The following is a 20038-nucleotide window of genomic DNA, read 5'->3' on the forward strand; positions in this document are numbered from 1 at the left end:
GTCATTCCCAAATGGCTGCTGCCTCGGCATAGAACTTGAAAGAAACCATTCCCCCTTGTTTGTTCAAGTAGTAGATGGTCATGGTATTGTCTATGCAGACCTGTACCCTCAGACCTGCAAAGGTGTCAAGGTCAAAATGAATGGCTCTCAGCTCTAAGATACTGATATGTAACCTAGATTCAGAGGGATCCCTTGCCTCTGGGATCCCTCTGAATCTAGGTTACTCATTCTTGGAGCAAAGCATCAGTGGTGATATCTATCTTGGAGAGCAGAATACTGAAGGGAACATTTGTATCTAGATTATCTCTAATCCATCAAATCAGAGATCTTGGGATAGAGGATTTGATGTCCTGGGAGTGTTGAAATGGGTTTTCAATTGAACCAATTCTGGAGAGATCTCATATGTAGGTATGCAAAGGACACCACAGCTGTCATAGAAGTGATAAGTACCAATAGTTTCTGTATCGTTAAGACCAACTGGAATTGTACTGAAAGGAAAACCTGGTCCCGGGAATGTAATGTTCAAATACGGTCATCTTGAAGAAAAGCCCTACCTGATAGGAAGTCTAGTTTTGCACCTATAAAATAGGTACACTACAAAGATATGAGGTTAGACTTTTTCAAATTCCTGAGAGACCATGTGAATGGTGTAGATTTGTATTTGCAATTGGGACTCAGAATGGGGCACCAAGAGTCAATTGTCCAGGTATGGGTCGATAGAGCATCCTTGGGATCTGAGGAATGCAACTACCACGGAGATACATTTGGTGAACATTCATTGGGCTGAGGCCAACCCAAAGGGTAGTTCTGTATACCAGTAGCAGGTGTCCCTGCACTTGAAATGCAAGTACTTCCTGTTTGCTGGGTGGATCAAAATGTGGAAGCATGTGACCTTAAGTTCTAGGACTGCAAACCACGAACATGATTGTAATAGCTGCATGACTTTATACAACGTTAACTTTCAAAACTTTTCAACTTTAATACATTTGTTTAACTGGCAGAAGTCCAAAATGGGCCTCACTCCCCCATCTTTCTTAGATGCCATAATATTCCTGGATTAAAAGCCTAACAGAGAATCAAACTTCTGAACTTTCTCAATGGCCCCTTTAGAAAGGAAGTCATCTAGAGCCTGGTCGAGTCCTTTCAGGCAAGCTGTAGGCACAGCAGGTGGGAAGTCCAACTGTGGAAGCTTTTTGTAGCCAATACCCCCATGTAACGATGGAGAGGACTCTGATATTGTTGATGATACTCTGCCAAACTGGGTAGAAAGGACTCAGCCTGTCTTTGAAACAGATGGAGGAGGGCTGTTCTGACTCAGTTAATCAGAAGAGGGACTTTTGTCCATGCTGTGAAGACTTGGGAGATTAAGGTCAAGGTTGTTTAGGCCTCTTTCTACTCTGGGCATAGTAAGGTTGTGTTGAGTATCTCAAAGAATGGTACTGGTATTGCTTTTGTCACTGCTGGTGACCTTGGTAGCTGTATCTGTAAGATGGTTGCTAAGGTGGTTCAGTGACTACTAAAGACCTGGCTGTTTTTTGGTTATTTTTTTCAGTTGCATTCGAGAGTCATCTGTCTTTTCTGAGAATAAGAAGTGTTCTTTGAATGGAAAATCCTCAATCGTTGTCGGTTTTTCCTGTGGAATATAACCAAGTGTGACAGTGCAACACAACTGTAGAAGCCATGGATTTCACTGAGCAATCCAGGACACATCTGCTGGAGTTCATCTGTTGCTTGACTAGGCAATTAGCCTCACCTTGCAATACCTTAGCGAGGGCCTGGTGGTCCTCTGGGAGATCCTACAGGTAAGTGAGAAAAAGTTCCCAGAGAAAGAGGTTGTATGACCCTATAATTGCTTGGTGCAATAGGGAGGTTTAGGGCTGCTACACTTTGCAGCCCAAAGCATCCAGTTTCTGGACTACTCTGCTGCTGCTAAGTGGGTGTCATGCTGGTAGTAGCTTCAGAACTTTTTCATGGCCAGAGAGGAAGCGGCAATGGGTAAATAAAAAATCACAATCCTGTTGCTTTAGTTTATAGAGACTCTCAGTCACTCTTGATGTGGCTGATATTGAGGTGGGCTTTTCCCAGACTCCATGGGCTATGTCCAGCATGTTTTCTACCTCAGGAAAAGCCACGGATGCAGGGGAATTTGAATAAAGTGCTTGCTGTTCTTTATTCAGATGTCCAACTCCAGTGCCCTGGTAATTGGGATCATTTGCTCTGCAAACAACTGGAAGTCATCATTCAGGATGACAAAGCTATTTCCTTGGGCAATGGATCCGATGCGAGTTCCAAAGTTATATCAGAATGTGAGTGATCTCTTCTTCCTCTGAATTGGAGAACATCAAATGGAGCTTGGTACTGAGGAGTTGGAACTGACAGTACTGATGGCATGAGGGGATGTCCCTGAGTCGAGAGTGAGGCTGCATGCTGAGACAATTTAAAGATCTCTTGCCAACTGCCCATCTGTGGAGTTTGGGACATAGGATAGGCCAATGCAAATTGAGCTGGCCAAGCCTTGACACAAGTGTCGCTTGTGATAATGTAGCCGTGGCAGGTATTGGTATCAGAACCAATGATGGGACTAGTGCTGGATCTTAAATTAGGTTGTTGATAATGCACTGCTCATCTTCTCCCCCATGGTGAGATGGGGTTAGAGGCGGAGACGGTGTATGAGGGAGGATGGAGGTGTCCTCAGACCAATGGAGCTAAGCTGATAGTGTCAGGTGTTTAGTTTTATTTTTAACCTTTAATCTTCTTTGCAGGAGGCTTGAATGTGGAATGCTCAGTGGCCAGATGGTCTGGGGAGTGGCGGTGCTGCTGCTTCAGGGTCAGATGCCTCAGAACCAGAGAGCAGATCCTATCTGAAATCCAAGGTTGGAACCAACAGAGCTCGAGAGTGATACCTTATATGTGTATGGTGTTGGAACTGATGGAACTTCAGATCTGCAGGTGGGCTCTCACATTGCAGGCGTCTTTGCTGCTAGGGTTTCTGAGACAGAAATAATTTTCTCCTATAGGGCAGCCTTAAGGAGGGAAGCCCTGTCCCTCCTAGCCTTGGGTATGAACAGTTGGCAATGTTGACACTCAGATACATTATGGGCCACTCCCAAGCAGAGCAGACATACCTTGTGCTTCTCTCTGTGTGAAATTTATTCTTGTACTTGGAGCACTTTTTAAAGTCTGGGATGTCCTGATCATACTCCTTGAAAAAGATCAGAGGCAACCAACTCACAGCAGGGAAAGATGAAGAAATGCAGGGAAGAGAAGAATCTCTCTTGATGGCACCAAAAAACTGAATGGGGGTGCCGTGCCTCAAGACACATGCTGTTTCAGCAGCAAACGAGCTGTGTATGCACTGTGAGGGGGAAAGCCACCTCACTGGTCCCTAATGCTTGGAATACCTCTCTGCAGCTGGCCGGTACCTCTGCAGTCCCAACATGAGATGGCACAGTTAGATATGATGACAAACAGTGATAACATGGACCTAATGAACATCAAATGACTTTTTAAAATACTTTTTAGAAATGGAGCCTTTACATATAAGCATTGGCTGATGGATTTGCTCACTATTTATACCATTGGTTGTCAAGAGAAATGCAGCTACAACAGGTCTGTGGGAAAGGAGGCACAGGAGAGCATAGGATTGCGCTCAGCTCTGTGAGACTGTGTGGGCATGGAACTCTGCCAGTTGCTATGTGCTGTGTAGATACTTGAAAAGTAACCCAGTGAATCAGCATAAACTATTTGTGAATAATGAACTGACTGATGGCCGATCGGTTCCTTGTTTACGATGGGCAAACAACTGGTGAACCAAACCAGTGGGTTTTCAAACATCCCTACTTAGAAGCCTGGGAATTCTGTCATTGCCCTTTCTTACATGGTTCAGGAAAAATAAAGCAGTGAGAGGTAAAGCTGTGTATGTTTAATCTCGTGTACACTTGGCTATACACAGGGCTCATTTCGAGGGGGAACGCGCAGGAACGCAGTTCCGGCAGTTCCCCAAAGAGGTCACATGTCAGATGGCCCCACCTACCTGACTCTTGGCCATTTGGGGCCTGTTTTGACCTGGATTGGGGCCGAAACGGCCTGGATTGGGCCTCTAATGGGTGGTGGATCACTTTCCCACTCATCAGCAGCCTGATCCTGACCATTTTGGGCCCCTTTTCAGCCCCTTTTTGCCATTTTGGGCCCAATTTTGGCCCTGAATGGCCAGGATTGGGTCCAAAACAGCCAGGATAGGTGATGTCAGGGGGTGTGGCATATGCAAATCAGTTATGCTAATGACACACTTCCGGTGATGGCAAGAGGCATGGCATATGCTAATGAGTTATGCTAATGAGTTCCTCCAGCTCTTTTTCTATGAAATGACCCCTGGCTATACAGTTATTCACACAAGTATTCTGTTTGCATTTAGTCTTGGTACTTTGTGGATCACTTTTTAAGGCTTGATTGTGAGAATGCTCCTGGTATGGGATTGGTAGGTGGTATTTGTGTAGAGAAAAAAAGCTGTAGAATATGAGAAACCCAGAGAAGGGGAGTGTGTTAGGTACACAGTAGCTGGTGCAAGACTCCACTCTGCTAAAGGCATGTTTGGGTGCAATAATGTTGCTAGTTGTGGGATGAAACTTGAGGAAGGGAAGGTTCTATTGGATCCTTGCACCAATTTGCATGGGCCTGGGTAGGGATGCAGTGAAATCAGCAAGAGGATTTGGAATCCTCAGATTTGATGTGAAGAAAGAATGTGAAAAGCCACGCAGCCAAGTACCTGAGAAAGAGGAATGGCTCTGTCAGCTAGTGCTAAACCAATTGGAGAGGCAGTGAATCTTTGGTTTTTGCACTCAAATGATGCATGTTATGCAAATCAAGTATCTACAGAAGAGATAGGGGAAGAGCGAAGTTGCTGAAACCAGAAGTTGTTCAGGTAAACCAGGACTGAGAGATTGTCTGGAAGCAGAATACTAGTTTGGCAAAATAACCATAGTTAAAATATGGTTTTTGTGAAATCAAGCCTGTTTTTGCTACTTGCCATGCATTAGACCAGTCTTGGATCCTGATTTGTCAAGAGAAAGATGGGCTTATAAAGTATTTTTTTAAAATGCAGATAACTTTGCTGCTCAGTCATAGTACTACTCATAGTGGATGAGCTGAACATTTCAGTTTAAGGATGTCGTATGACTTCCAAACCCTACAACTTCTAAACAGATCTTTTTTTCCTTCAAAGTTGGGTAGGAGGGGGTTCCCTAAAAATGGCAGGGAATGGGAACTTGGATTTTGTTTACATTGCAAACAATTTCTCGCACAGAAATAGGGCTAGTTGTTTTTACGGTTCATAACCAGCACATATCTATCAAGCAAATTATACCAAAGAAAAACACAAGGGCAGACCCTCTCTGCCATTGGGACCTTTTTATAACATCCCTCAACAACTGCAGAGGGGAAAATGTTCCATCTGTTAATGGAGAAAGCCCTGTGATGGGACAGAATCTCTAATAATGACAAATAAGCTGCTGAGGTTACAACATATCTCACTTTCATAGGGGCCAGAAAGTGAGGAACTATATCTCCTTGCCGTTTGATATCTAGCGTCCTTTGTTTAATTAGGGCCCCAGCTTGATCTAGAGATCTTGATAAAAGAAACTTGGGGGAAAGACCTAGCAAATTCAGCTTTTGATAAACTGACTTGAGCCAGATAGAAGAGAAGCTGTCCCTAAAAATTAGCAATGTAAGACTGAGGGGAATGGTTTAGCTTAATCCACATATTTATAGAAGCAAGGCTAACCTTAGCCTCCAATCTTATCAGGCCAGATTCAAGGAGTAGGCTGGTATTGGAGATACAACTGGGGAATTGAAATATTGCTCTTAAAAATTTCGCTTGTTTTTTTTCCAGGTGGGCGAAACTTGAAGGCAGACCTAACATAGCGCCATACAGAAATTAGGAAACCATTTTAGATTGGTACAATTTGAGGGCCACTGGAATATATTACCCACCTTTAGTAAAGAAGAATCTTAAGATGCCCTGTGCAGATTTATGACCAATGTTGGCAACATACTCATGGTGAGCATTTCTTGCCCCAGAGGATTGAATCATCACCTCCAGATATTTGAAATTTGATACCTGTTCTAAACTATGACTACTGATGTTCCACAATCTGAATCTGGGTCTTATACCAAACACTGTAACTTTGTTCTTTTGGTAATCTTCTGATCAGCTAAAATAGGGGACAGGTATCAGCCCTTCCACAGCAGCTGATCAAATAATTGATGTCGAAAGAAAAAAGGGGGGAGGCCAAAATGGAGCCTTGCTTAATGCCTTTCATAGTTATGGGTTAGTTCCGATCTTAGTCATCATGTTTATTGTCACATAGGATACACTGACTCAGTTGACACAAGTATTGAAAATCTATTTTTGTTGTTCACGTAATCATGTCTTAACCTACCTGTGATGGCATTTGCAGCAATCAGTTTTAAAAAATGAAGAGGAAGTTGATTGTGTGATAAGTCTAATGCGCCAAAATTGGATTCTTTTCCAGCCCTCATATTTTTGACAGTAACCACCAGATGATAGGCATGTTTCTAAGATCATTAAGCATGACTGAGCGGGACATGGATAAAATGATAATGTATTTCATGTTCTTGTTTGCTAAGTGAATTTTAGCAATGGTGATAGAAATTTGCCAAAAGTAAATATTAGCTTATATCTTTCAAGATTTTCTGAAGCCAACCAACAGCATTTTCTGCTATGGAGCCACTGCCTATGTCATAAGAAATGATGAATTCTGAGTTGGATATCATGTAACAAGGATGAATTGCTATATTTTCTACACCATCCAGATCAATCTGAAATGCAGTAAAAATTATGTCTGTGAACAGAGATCATATTTCTGAAAATTTTGCTTTTATTTGCTAATGGAATTCTGCAATATTGTTGGCCTGTGCAATTCTGTTTGGCATATAAAAGTGGAAATGGAACTGCAAAGTATACATCATAATTTTTTGATGCATTTGGCAGTAGTCTGGTTAATAAAAATAATGAATATTGCTCTTATTTGGGCAAATATAGGACTATAGAGAGCAATAATCTTTCCCCCTGGCTTTCCAAGAGAGTAATGTTTAGAGGAAATGACTTGCTGGGCACAGATGGGTAGGCAGCAGTATACAAAGTAGTGGTGACACAAGTGTTCTAAATCTTTTATCTACCTCAAAATGATAAAGTACCACCATCACATATGGATGATGGTAATGCAAATGAATGAAACACATCTATGCAGAATGATTGCTATATAGAATGTAATATATTGAGAAGGCCTTTGGACGTATTCAATAAAATTGATGTTCCTTTCCTGAACTCAGTCCACAAATATGCTCTGGTATATATTTCTCAAGATCACTGGATATTATCTTCACACACTAAATAGAAGGAAATTGATTAAAGCTATTTCTATCACGTTTGCCATGCGGCTGTAATTTCCCTGAACCATGTTTTCAATTATAGTGAGCTCAATTCAAACAGAAAACAATAGGATATCAAGATTTTACTTAAAAAAAACTTCTTTAATTCACTCTTATTTTACATGAGTATTTATAAGCACCTTGTCATTTACTCTTGATCATAAAAATCAACAGGATAAAGGAATGAATGATTTTCATTAGCAAAATAGGTCCAGGCATATGAATGTGAATATGAAGAATTGAATAAAAACATGGATATTTTGTCCTACAGCTTGATTCTGGCATTGATCAGTTCAATGGTGGCGTTGTTACAGGGCAATGTTTCCCATCACTTCGAGCCTAACCTACCATTTTGTGGGTGGGAAGAAAGTTCATATGCAGCTGAAAGTTTCCAAAAGTTTTTACTGCAGCTGAACAATCAAGTGGCTTCTTCAAATAGAGAAGGGGCTTTGCTGTTGAGCCATGTGGTCAACTGGAGTAAAATCTTTCACAGTATCTCCAAACATGGGCACGGGAGAAGGCTGCATGGGCTTCTATGCCACCAGTGCTAAGATGGCAGCTTCCATCTGTTAATAGTATAAGAAATGTGTTGGTTCCCTTCTATTATTTCTCTAAAATACATCTCTTGCTTTGAAAGGATGTATTTCCATCCTTTTTTTGTCCTGTACTTCAAGCATTCGTTGTTAAACTATTTGTTTCCTTAAAAACGATAATGAAATTACTTCCCACATTGTGCAAGGCCATAAGCAAGGCAGTTTCCATTTGATCTATATTAAAAACTATACATTTTGAGAAAGAGGTTTTGATTTTGGTCCTATATAGACCTTCGGTAACCAAGTTGTTGACATAAATTTCATTCACAAACATGTATACACACACAAAAATCACTATGCCAATGTTTCCTGGCCTACTCATAAAAATTCTCTTTCTACTTACACAAAAACATACAAAAAATAATCTACAAAAATCGTTTACACTTGATTTCAGCAAAAAAAAAAAAAAAAAAAAGCTTTCCAAGAGGGAAAAATGTTTTTGTTTAGCCATCATAGAAGGAATGTCAGTAAACAATAAATACAATGTGCTTTCTTTTTCATATAGACATATTTACACTTGAGTCTTTGGCTTATGTTTAGATTTCTTTATAAAGAACTTTGTGATCAGGCCATCATTGCACATTAAAAACAAAATAAGCCAGTTATCATACATCTCTCCCTCCCTATATATTTTTTCTTGCAACACGTGGAACCTAGAGACTATCAATTTGCAGGGTTTTTTTACTTTTAACAATTTATCAAATTAAGAACAAAGAGAAATAAAATGCCATATAGAAATAGATACATGCAACGGATGGTGACTCTAGTGTAACTGAGAGACAGCTGAACATACAACAGTGGAAAGTCCTACCTAGAGCCTCAGACATGGCTCTGCCTCAGCTCCTCTTTATTTATGTGGCACTAAATCTTCATACTGTATACAAGCATAGAAACAAATAGTCCTCTTTTTCTTTAATAAGGTACACCATTTATTAAGAAAAATACTTCTGCATTTAAAAATTAAGTCTTCCCTTCACTAAAATCTTTCTTCACAGGTTCAACAGCTGATGCCAAAATACAGTTCATTAAGTTTCATATTATTTGGTTCACATGATTGCACCTCTCCTTTCACACTAAGACGATTCAAGGTACTCCAAAGCGACATCGTAGCAGAAACGATATTGCTCCTAGGAGAGGGGAAAATTAGATAGTCATTAATTTTAAAAAATATTTTCCTTATTTTTTTAAAAAAATGAGTCACTGGTATCTTTTAAAATTGCATTACAATTTATTTCTCTGCTGTTCTATTTTAGCTACACATGATTTTTGGTAATTCTTACGAATTTACTGCCAGCTATGGCTGGAGATCTAATCATATTGTAAAACAGCTAGCCTGGTAGATAATAAATGTATTGGCTTCCCTATTATTTGTTGTTCTGTTCCATCAGTTACAAAACACAGCTTTCATTATCAGCAGAGAATTTATACTCTGGACAAAGACAACATACATTTTACACAGTCAAACAGTATTCAGTACTTAGCACTAACATCTTAATACTACAGCAAGGCACTAATCTAAAGGAAATTTAGATCCAGCTTTGGCAATTGTGACAAACTCAGACAGAAATTTGAATTTCAATGAACTAGTAAGATGGAAGGTGCAGCTTTGCAGCTTGATTGTGCAAAGATATGAATTCTAAAATATAGCTTTTACTCCAAGGCCTTCCGTCTGAGAGGAAAAGATAATCAGATCCTTTCTAAGATGAGTGATAAGATACTGTCTCTCTGTAATTGTCTTTATTCTGAAAAAAGGATAAAATCCCCTCTCCCTCATAATCTAAAATATCCTAGAAACTATGCATTACTAGCAGGAAGTGGGGAAAATGTTCTGAAAGGTTTTACTGTTCTGCTCAGTATAGTTATCTGATTGTCTTGGTGAATAGAGGGCAGGTGACAATGCTACATTGGTTTTCTTAGCTTGCTTCCTTACCTGGCTAAAGAGCTGCTGGGAAAGAGATCAAGTCAGGACACCTACATAATACATGAGACCCAAAACTCCGAACTCCAGTCATTCAACAACTGCAGACTAAAACTATAAATAACATCATGTATGCTCTGAATACCAAAAAGACCTGAAGTGAATACTGATAGGGAACTGTGAATTAAATTTGGCCCACAGACAATTTGAATTTGTTGTAGAGATGCAAAGAGCTGAGTAAGAGTTTCTGTAGCCATAATAACCAACAATACAAGACAAGCATTATTAGACCCCCCTCCCCAATTTTTTTCTGGGTCAGAATCCATCTGCACATCTCTAATTGCCAATAAAATTACAACTCCAATTATACCTTGGAGTGTATTGCATATTTGTTAATCCATCATTTCCTGCATATACTAATGGCCAAAAATAGGCTTTTAGCTCTACCAAACTCTTCAGTTGACTACTGTGAACCACCACAGCTCCTGGAAAGGCAGAATCACCTGGAAGGAAGTGGCTGTGCTTCTTGCTCCTGTGCTCTTTCCCCAAGAGCGGCCTATCTGTTCTCCATACACCTTTTCAGCCACCTCCTTTTCCCCAGTGGCTATGATTACATTCATGGATAGCCAAGAGTAACCTTTTGACAGTGTCTATCATGCAAATGCAACAAGAAACAACAAACAGCTGTCTCGATGAGTGTTTTGAAATCTGCAAAGGTTGCCAAAGCCTTGCAGATTTCATATACAATGAAATACCTTGCTTTTCTTAAGGCATTTGTTGGATAGGGAAAAGTATAGGGTTACTTAGATTTACTATATATTAATATATATATTACAATTATTTTATTGGGCTTTTTACATGCTGATGTTAACTGTAATTATGGAAGAATGTTTCCACCTAAGTTACTCTTTTCATAAGATAAATATTTTCTAATTTCATTGGTCGCACACTCAAAACAGCATTCCAAATCCATGAACTTACCGGTGTTTCTACCATGTTTGGCTTACTGTTCCGTAAAGTTTTTACTGCATGGAAAACATCAACAACATTCTGTCTTTTAAGCATTTCTACTACAATGCCTATGGCACAGAACATTCCACTCCGTCCACCACCATTCCTAAGCGCAAACACAACAATAATGTGTTGTAAAAAACTGTTCATTTAATATACAACATATGACAGAGCAGAGACAGACCTCAGGTACAGGGGAACCCAAGTCAGCTAATAAAATATAAAGCATATACAACAGAATATGAAACCTATTGGCTTAGATCCAACCTAGAATTTCTATACAATACAATACAAATGGGGCAACTTTTGTTGATCCCCCCGCCGTCCACCAAAAAATGTCTCTGAAATGCTGCTCTTGGGGGATAGGAGAACCCCCATGAATAGCTTGGGGGGAATCAGAGATCAGAGCTATATACAGGAGCTACACTCCTTCCCGTGCAGGTTTTTGCTGCCATGGGTGAGGAACAGACATAGAGCTTAGCCTGCTGAATCACTTGACTCTTCACTTTGATTGGATAAGTTGTTCCTTGTTTGCCAGGGGTGTTGAAGGGAGTGTGGTGTAATCTGAGTGCATGTGTGGCATCCGTGAACTAGTGTTCATTTCAGGGGGTTTCTGGTGGGAGTTACCCCTGCCTTTTTGACCTGCCCCTCCTTATAGTCTTCTTACATAGAGCTATTTCTAACCAGCTTTTAATATCGACTTTAAGGGAGTCTTATGGCAGTAACAGGTTTTGCTTCAGCAGGGGTGTCACCATTTGAAGCCATTACACATGTGTTGTATATGTATATGGAAACTCCTCCATTCAGCCCAACCTCTTGTCTGTTTTTAGTTTTTGGTAGCAGTGGCAGCCATTACCTGTGGGAATTTTTCTGCACAGTGGCTGCCAGGACAAGCACCAGCATTTTGGTAGGAGTCTCTCTGGGACAGCTTGTAGGTCTTTGGAGTTAAAGGCAGCTGGCCAAACTGTTAATCTCAACATAATTAATTAAAAATTGTTATTAATAATAAACAAATATATGAACTGTGTGGGTTTAGTAAGTTAGTGTTTGCAGAGTGAGCAATAACATTTGGAATTATTGGTTAAAGGTTCTGGTTAAAGATTTTGTAAAGTTCATTGTGCTTTTTTGCTTAGAAAAAAAGGAGTTCTTATATCATTAAAGATCTCTTGTATAGTTGATTAGGGTTTTTTCTTCATAGTTGATCAAGGATTTTTTCAATATAACTTCGGGGTTTTTTTTAGTAGAGTTAATTAAGAAGTTTTTTTCTGCTTAGGGATTTGTTCTGCATAAGCTAATTGATCAAGGGTTTTAGGTGTAGTTGATTCAAGATTTTCTATATAGTTGTGTTAAAACAAACACACAAATTAAGGGGTTTGGGCATGGATTATTATTATAGATGAACTGAAGTGTTTGTATAATTGATTATAGGTTGCATTTTTAACAGTTTGGGCACAGTTGATAAAGAACTTTGCATAGTTAATAGTTCTTAGACATTAACCTACAGTAAAATAATAATAATAATAATAATAGTAGTAGTAGTAGTAGTAGTAGTATAGATCCCCCCTCCCCCCAGGTAGCTTCTGCTTTAGTAGAACTTTAAGTGGAGCAGAGAGGGTGGTGTTCGAGTGCAGCTCCTCAGGCTACTAATCAAGTAGTTTCTTTCTAGAAGGATGGAGTCTTAGAAAGCACTGCAGAAGACAGGAGAACTCACCAAAAGGCAGCCACCAAGAGACCTCCCAAACAGCTATCTTCCAATGAAGAAAAGGAGTCTAACACGGTGGTGTGAACTGGGGCCCTTGAGTGGGCTGCCTGGCAGCCTCATTTTTCTATGGGACAGTCAACATCTATGGCACAACCACCAAAAAGGTGACTAGGTGGGTTTCTAACACTTCTTCCTTGGTGGCCAGGAATGTAGCACTGGAGTCAGAACCTCTGGGTGAAGCAGCCAGTTTTTCAGAAGGGGGAGGGGCAGCTCCCTTGATCATGACTGAAGCGGCAGGACAATGTACACAAGCAAATTTTGTGGCTGGGGTTTCTGCAATGTTTTCTACACAGGCTGGAAGGGCTGACCTGGGCCGTGCATCAGTGGCCAGTGGGCCAGCTTATGGTGAGTGCCAATTGTCAGACACACCTACACAGGACGCTCCTGCAGCTGTTAGTGAGAAGGGAACATAAGAGTGGGTGGCAGGTCCATGGGGAGGTATGGGGCAAACACTACCATGGTCGCAGTCTTCTTGGCTCCTTTCACAGGATGAGGTTTTACACCTTGCAGCACATAGCGCAAGAACAGGTGAGGATAAACAAGGCTAGCAGAATCACTGGCCAAGTCTGGACCCAAGGTAGACCTGCCTATAAAAGGCAGCCACAGTGAGATTATATTAATAAGCAATGATGTAGATCAACCATTTAAATAAGTAAAACTAGTCGAATCCATATAGTTGTTTTGTGTCCTAATTTGGGGATGCTGGGGCAATAATAAATTCCAGCTTATTGTTCATACTTTGGTCGTTTAAAGAAAAAAGTTCAATTTTGGCAGGAAGATGTATACAGACATTCCTTTTCCTTTGATTAATGTAAATGATAACTCTTTGTGCATCCCGTTCCAGCAAGTTAGATCCAAAGAACCAAGAGCTCAATGGACCTCGTAGACTATCCTGTGTTTTCTGCATCCAATGCAGCATCACACTTAAAGATACTCCTGAGGGTTAGGGGATGATGTGGGATACAGTGTGAGAGAAAAGCTTGAGCAGGACATCTGTGGAGATCATGCAAGAGCGTCACTGAACACAGTTACTATTAAACATATTTAAGAGTAGCCATTTGTGTTGGAATTGGTTCACCCCTACATGGTATTCATGTTCTTCAATTAGGACTGTTCATTTACTGCAGCACATATATCCATCATCTATATATTTATACTTTATAGTGAGTATATATGTTTTATTGTTACTGATGGATTCTCCTTATGTATAAGGCTCTGAATTTCAACCTTCTGTATTTTTAATGGCAGAGAAAGAAGGCCCACTGTCAAACATATTGTAGACCAGATAAACAAAAAGCAGCATATTTTTTGCAAGTTATATATACTATAATTCTAAAGCCCAATACAGCTCCACACATTCACTGAATGTGCGGAGAGAGAGAGGGGATAGGAGAGCACTGGCCCTGCCTCCTGCACTCTGCACAATCACCTAATCATCTGCAGGGGTGGCCACATGGAGGAAGTGACCACATGAACTCTCCCTCCCCATGATCAGCAACATCTGGAAAGCAGTGTTGCTGATCAAGGAGAGGGGCACATGCACTGCCACTTCATCTGCATGGATACAGAAGGTAGATCCAGCATGCTTGTGTGAACTCTCCCTCCCTGAACACTCAGTGAACATTTAGGTCTATACTGGGCTAGAGAGGCAAATGTCTTTGCCACATTTAACTCTACAAGTGGCAAGCTTGATCCAAGACCAATTACCACTTACGAGTTTTTGAAAGTGGAGTTCAACCACACATATCTGCAATCTTTGTACGCAACAAAGTACACACATACATTTTGTGCAAGGGTATCCATACGCTGGTATAAAATGCCAAGTGAGAATCAGCCAAAATCATGTTCATATACCCCTGCTACTTTCAGCCAAGAGAAAAGAACCTTTTGTTGTAGATCGCTAAGAATCACTAGAGAACAGACTTTGGAAAATCTTATAAAAATAAACTTTGATTATAAAAATAATCATTTCTCCTCAAAGGGCTCCTCCTCAAAGGGCTCAAGTTGTGCTGCAATGTCCGTTAACAATACAAGATCAAGAGGACATAAATAATACAAATCATTTAGCACAACTCTAAAATTCTGGGTTCAGCTACAAGTGCATTGTACATCATAACTAGCACCTTGAACTGAACTTGGAAACAAGTCAGGCAGACAGTGCAATGCTCTTAAAACTGGCCTGATATGCCCATTCCACCGGCCTTCTGATAATTAATGAGCTGCACCAGTCTGCCCAGCCGAAGGATCTGGGTTATCTTCAGAGGCAGCCTTGAATAAAGCACATCACTATAGTCCAACTTGAAGCTATTGCAGTATGGATGAGCATGATCAGACTGGTTGAGTCCAGGAGAGGGGGCAATAACTGTGTCAAACAGAAATGGTAGAATATGCTTTTGACCAACACATTACTGTTTTTTTCCCAAGCAGGAGGGTAGGATTCAACATCACCCCCAGACTTCTAACAAACAATTTTGCCCCCTCAAAAGCTGGAAGCACTCCACTGTCCAGGTCTTCCACCATATTTAGAACGTTGATCTTGATAAAATCTAAGTCACAATATGGAGATAATTAAGCATAAGGCAGAAAATACTAAATCACACTTACAGGCAGTGAATAATAGTTCTACCTTCCCCTTCTTCACATTCTTCTTGCCACTTTTCAACCTGAAGAATTAACTTCAAGAATGACCGTTTGGAACCTGGCACATCCCTGTGAGGCACCCATCCCAGGTACTGGAACTGCTGTACCATCAAATAGCCTTCTTGAGGCTGAGGAAAATAAACAAGCTCACACTAGTGCAATGTATCTAAAGCAAAGGAATGATTAAAACAAACTAAACAAAAAAGAATCCCTTTCCAGATACGAACAAGAAAAGATGATGAGTTAGAATTAAACTTCCACAAATGGAACCAGCAATCTTTGTTCCTCAAAAAGCTGCTACAGACAGTTGGAGGACTCACCTGAACAAAATGCAGCAAACAGGGAGATGAATGGGTTTTCTAGGGAAAGGGGACAGCAGGGAAGGTTTGCTTCTATTAATTCCTTCCTTCACAGAAGTTAGCAACAAATCTAGTAACAATGTCAAGGAGGAACAAAGCTACAATAAATTACTTGGTGTTTCCAATTCATGATTATTAACCTGCGCTATCTGGGGGGAAAAGGTTTCACTATGAAACACAAAGACCTGAAAGAAAGCTGAATTAGAAACTGATGGCTTGGCAAATATGCTGAAAGAATGTTAAAAATAACCATCATGGTACACAATAAAACAATGGCTTGGATCCAAATATGATCATGAACTTTTCACACAAAGTTGGGTCCCTGATTTTTGTCAAATCCTCCTTTCTGCTACAGTCCCCTGTATTACATTATTTTGGGGCATCCCTGATACTCAGTAAAAGCATCTTGTTGTGTTTTAATAGCAGCTTTGCAAGTTAACACATTTTTTAAATGTGTTGCTAGGTGGACTAGGCCCTCTAGACCTGAGGGAGAGAAGCGGGAGGAGAAAGATGGAGGAGAAAGTAAAACAGGGGATATAACTGAAGAATAAAACCACTTTTTAGGTATCCTGCCTGATGTCTACTTGCCTGCATTTAGCCACAAAACATCTGCAATGGAGAGATGGAGTTTAGAATGCCCATTTTCACAAATGAAACACTGCCTGTAGTTTGTTGAGACCAACAAGCTACAGTTAACATAAGTACAAGTCAGATTACAGTAGTGGTGCAAAAAAAGCTACAGTAATTTAGACACTGACTATTTTTCCAATATTTAAAGTAAAAATGCACCAACTCACATCTTAAGGGGGATGATGTTCCATCTATGAAAATCACAAAGGCTCTTTATGCATACCATGCAGTATGTCTTATGAATACTAAATTGCGTACTCCATAAATGTTTCCATTCATTTGCTTTCATCATTTGGGAAAGGCCGAATTTATAAAAACATCCATTACTTGGAGACCTGTATTTTAACCTATTATGAAAATCTGTATCTAGTCTCAAAAACATGTTTTGATTAATGTTACTTAAATCACACCACTTTAACAATCCAGTGACAGGGATTTTCTAGTAGTCAGAAATTTAGTCCTTACCCTTGTTAAATTGCATATCCTGAAAATTCTGTTTATTACATCACAATCCATTGAACAAGACATGCATTCCACCTGAATGGGCCCATATCTCAGCATCCCTTCTTCTGGCCAATACTGGGGACAGCCCTGAAAAACATATGAAATTACTGTATTTAAACTGCAGGTATTACAAACTACATTATTGTTCTTATTGTTGTTAATAATATTGAATTAACATAGCAGGTACACTGAACCATTTTTGGGGTCAGGTAATCATCAAAATCATAATAGCTCAATTATTATTAAATTGCAAAAGGCTGCAGGATAGGAATTTACTGTGCTGTTCTATGTATGTTAGAGTAAAATAGGTCAAACGATCTCATACCTTTGTTGAAGTGTTGAAAGAGCTGGAAAAGTTCTGGTGAAAAGGTTTCCCATTATAATTAACACAAGTGGGGGAGCCACATGGAGTTGTGGGGGCATCTCATTTTCCCCTCCCCTGCTAATTCCTCTTTCTGTTCCCTGAAAGCCCCATGAACTTCTCCCCTTTTCCTTCCTTCTCTACTTTCTGCCCCACCCAAACTATCTTTATAAAGCTCCACATCTTCAGCTTTCCCTCCCCCTCCCCTCAGCCTCTCTCTGTGAAAATTCTTTATGGTTCCAATCATGGAATAATGGCCCGGCCCAGTTGCATGGTGCCAGCTTCCAGGCTAGGGCCCAGTTGCGCTGCTGGAAACCTGCAAAGATTTTTTGGGGACACTTCACTTTCCTCTGTATCTCACTCTCCATACTCTTCTCTTTCCTGGCAACTCCCATATCCTCACCTCTTGCTTCTTCCTTCTCATCTTCACACCAACCAACCAACCTACCTACCTTTTACCTGCCATGCCATGCAAGTTGCACTGTATCAAGGTACCCAGTGGTTGCTGTTGGCCCTGGCCCTGAAGAGTTCCTCCCTAAAAGGCCAAAGTAGCCCTAGAAAGGACCCTTCCTCCCGTAACTTTTACTGACAGAAAGTTAGGGTTTCCAGTCCCTTGGTGGGGTTGGGGGATACCCCGCCCCAACCTCTTCCTCCTCCACCTCTTACCTGGCTGGTGGGGGGAAGATGTGGGGAACAGGTCTGGAAGCTCTAGAGTATACTCCTGCACACTCCAGAGCCTTTGTTGTCATGCTGGGAATAACATCATTAGCCAATTTTAAGCAAAAAACCCCCACAAGGGGGCCTCCCCCCCCACAACACACCCCATCCCCCCAGTTTGGACCCCAGGAGACCTGGCAACCCTACTTACAGACAGGCTGGAAGACTGGCAATTCTGTTGTAGTTCTGTTCAATTCAAGACCAATTCTGTGGTCTTGAATTGAACAGAAAACAAGTGATACACTTCAGATTGCTCATCACCAGCCGACAGCTCAAAAAGTGCTGAACTCATCCCAAGCAAACACATCACAGACCTTGGTTTGGCCATAGACACAAACTTCCGTATGTTTCTGGGCTTGGAAATCTCTATCAGTGGCCTCAGGGAGAAAAACCTCCCTTTGTTGTGAAACTGAAACCAAACACAGAAAAGAACTAATTTCACCTAGCTACTCCAGTAGCTGTTCTGTGATTGGCCTATCTCCCAGCAGCCATTTTGTCCTCTACCGTTTCCCAAAATTCCAAACATACATGTATTCTTAACAGATCTGATGACCCTGCTGTAGATACATAAACCCCAATTCTTATGTGGTAACTATTTCTAGATTGCTTTTCCGGCTATATATGCTTGAAGATTTTTCCAGAAAAAATTCCTTTTACATAGAAAGCTTCATGTCAGTGAGAACCTTTTCATCTTCCTGTCAAGCTAGTCTTCTTTCTATAGGCCTTTTTCATGCGGACACACCCTTCATCTTCATGAAGTGGTAATGCCCAGGAACAATGTCACCATTAACCGCTTTAGAAAAACTGCATTGATTTTAATGTGTAAAAAAAAATCCCTGTAAACATTCAGAACTAACCTGTGTTAAATCAGCTTCATTTAACATCACAACAGAAGTACAACCATAGTCATAAACTAATCTCCAGAAATCCTTCACAGTGTTTGGTAGAGGGTGCTGTGTAACAATGAAAGCTGCAGGTTGTCGATAGCTCTGGATTAAAAAAAAAATTGTGATCAAAAATAAATATATAGTCTTCTCTGACACTGCCCCCTAGCACAAATTCAATACTGCAATGATAGAATATGTTTATTTTAAATTCAGATTAAGAATTCTATATATAACAAATTACAAAAACAAAGCTTTTGATACTTGATACCTCTAGACCCTCTTAAAAAACAAAGACCTCTAGACGCTCTTATAAAACAAAGCTTTTAATACTAGACCCTCTTAAAAACCAGTCTCAGTGCATTCATTGAAACTTATTCCCAAGCAAATGTATTGGAGATCATACTATGGCTAAACGTTTATGAGTTATACTTCCACACCACCCAACCCCAGAACACTTAACAATGCTGAATTATGGAGACTTTTGTTATACATCTTTTATGTCATTCAGAAGACAATGCAATTATCTGGCCTCTTTTTAAGAACACTAACGTCACCTAATAGTATAGATATGATTCATATTTCTATTATTAATAAAGTACAGATAACCAGGACTAGATCTGGTCACTAGTTTAGGTGTCCTACCATATTCATAAGAAAATGCTTAGAAAATTTTTGAAAGTTATGGCCACTTCTATATATGTAAAAGATGTTAACAATACATCCACTTCTAGAGCATGCAAAATAGCTAACAAAAAAGATTAAAAAATTCTGCTACAGGAGGCAATTTTCGCAACTTCCCCCTTCTGTTGCAGACCACTGACTCCCTCCCACATGCTGTTCTTGGGGATCTCTGTCCCCCCAGAACAGTATTTTGGGCTGCGGGGGGTGGGAGGAGGTTTTTCATGGGATCCAAGTCAAAGTAGATAAACCAATATAAAAACTCGTAAAACTATATATTTCTCAAAAGTGTTTGCCTCTACATGGAATTAAAAGCATGGAACAGACTTACAATGCAATCCTATGGAGAGTTACTCCAGTCTTAGGCCATTGACTTCAATGGGCATAGACTAGAGTAACTCTCCATAGGATTGCACTGTAAATCTGATGACTAAACAATGTTTATGCAGGCAGTAGATAAATCTGCATAGGAAGGGAGCGCAATAATGAATGCAACCGCACACAAAAGGGCCTCTCTCAAACATCCAAG

The 20038-nt window shown here is 40.3% G+C and overlaps 1 protein-coding gene across 4 annotated transcripts in view; it reads right to left on the reverse strand.

Annotated features, from left to right (window-relative positions):
* Positions 1–8116: 8116 nt before the first annotated feature.
* The window catches only part of PTPRK (protein tyrosine phosphatase receptor type K), a 610223-nt gene continuing 598301 nt past the window's right edge, over positions 8117–20038 (reverse strand). For all 4 annotated transcript variants that reach the window (XM_054970457.1, XM_054970449.1, XM_054970440.1 and 1 more), the window contains 5 exons: positions 18802–18933; positions 16828–16953; positions 15338–15501; positions 10942–11077; positions 8117–9169 (listed from right to left, as the gene is read on the reverse strand). In XM_054970457.1, coding sequence (XP_054826432.1) covers positions 9116–9169; positions 10942–11077; positions 15338–15501; positions 16828–16953; positions 18802–18933 — 612 coding nt within the window. In that variant the 3' untranslated portion in view covers positions 8117–9115. The remainder of the gene's footprint in view (positions 9170–10941; positions 11078–15337; positions 15502–16827; positions 16954–18801; positions 18934–20038) is intronic.

The sequence above is a fragment of the Eublepharis macularius genome, chromosome 1 (assembly GCF_028583425.1).
Source record: "Eublepharis macularius isolate TG4126 chromosome 1, MPM_Emac_v1.0, whole genome shotgun sequence".
Taxonomy (NCBI): domain Eukaryota; kingdom Metazoa; phylum Chordata; class Lepidosauria; order Squamata; family Eublepharidae; genus Eublepharis; species Eublepharis macularius.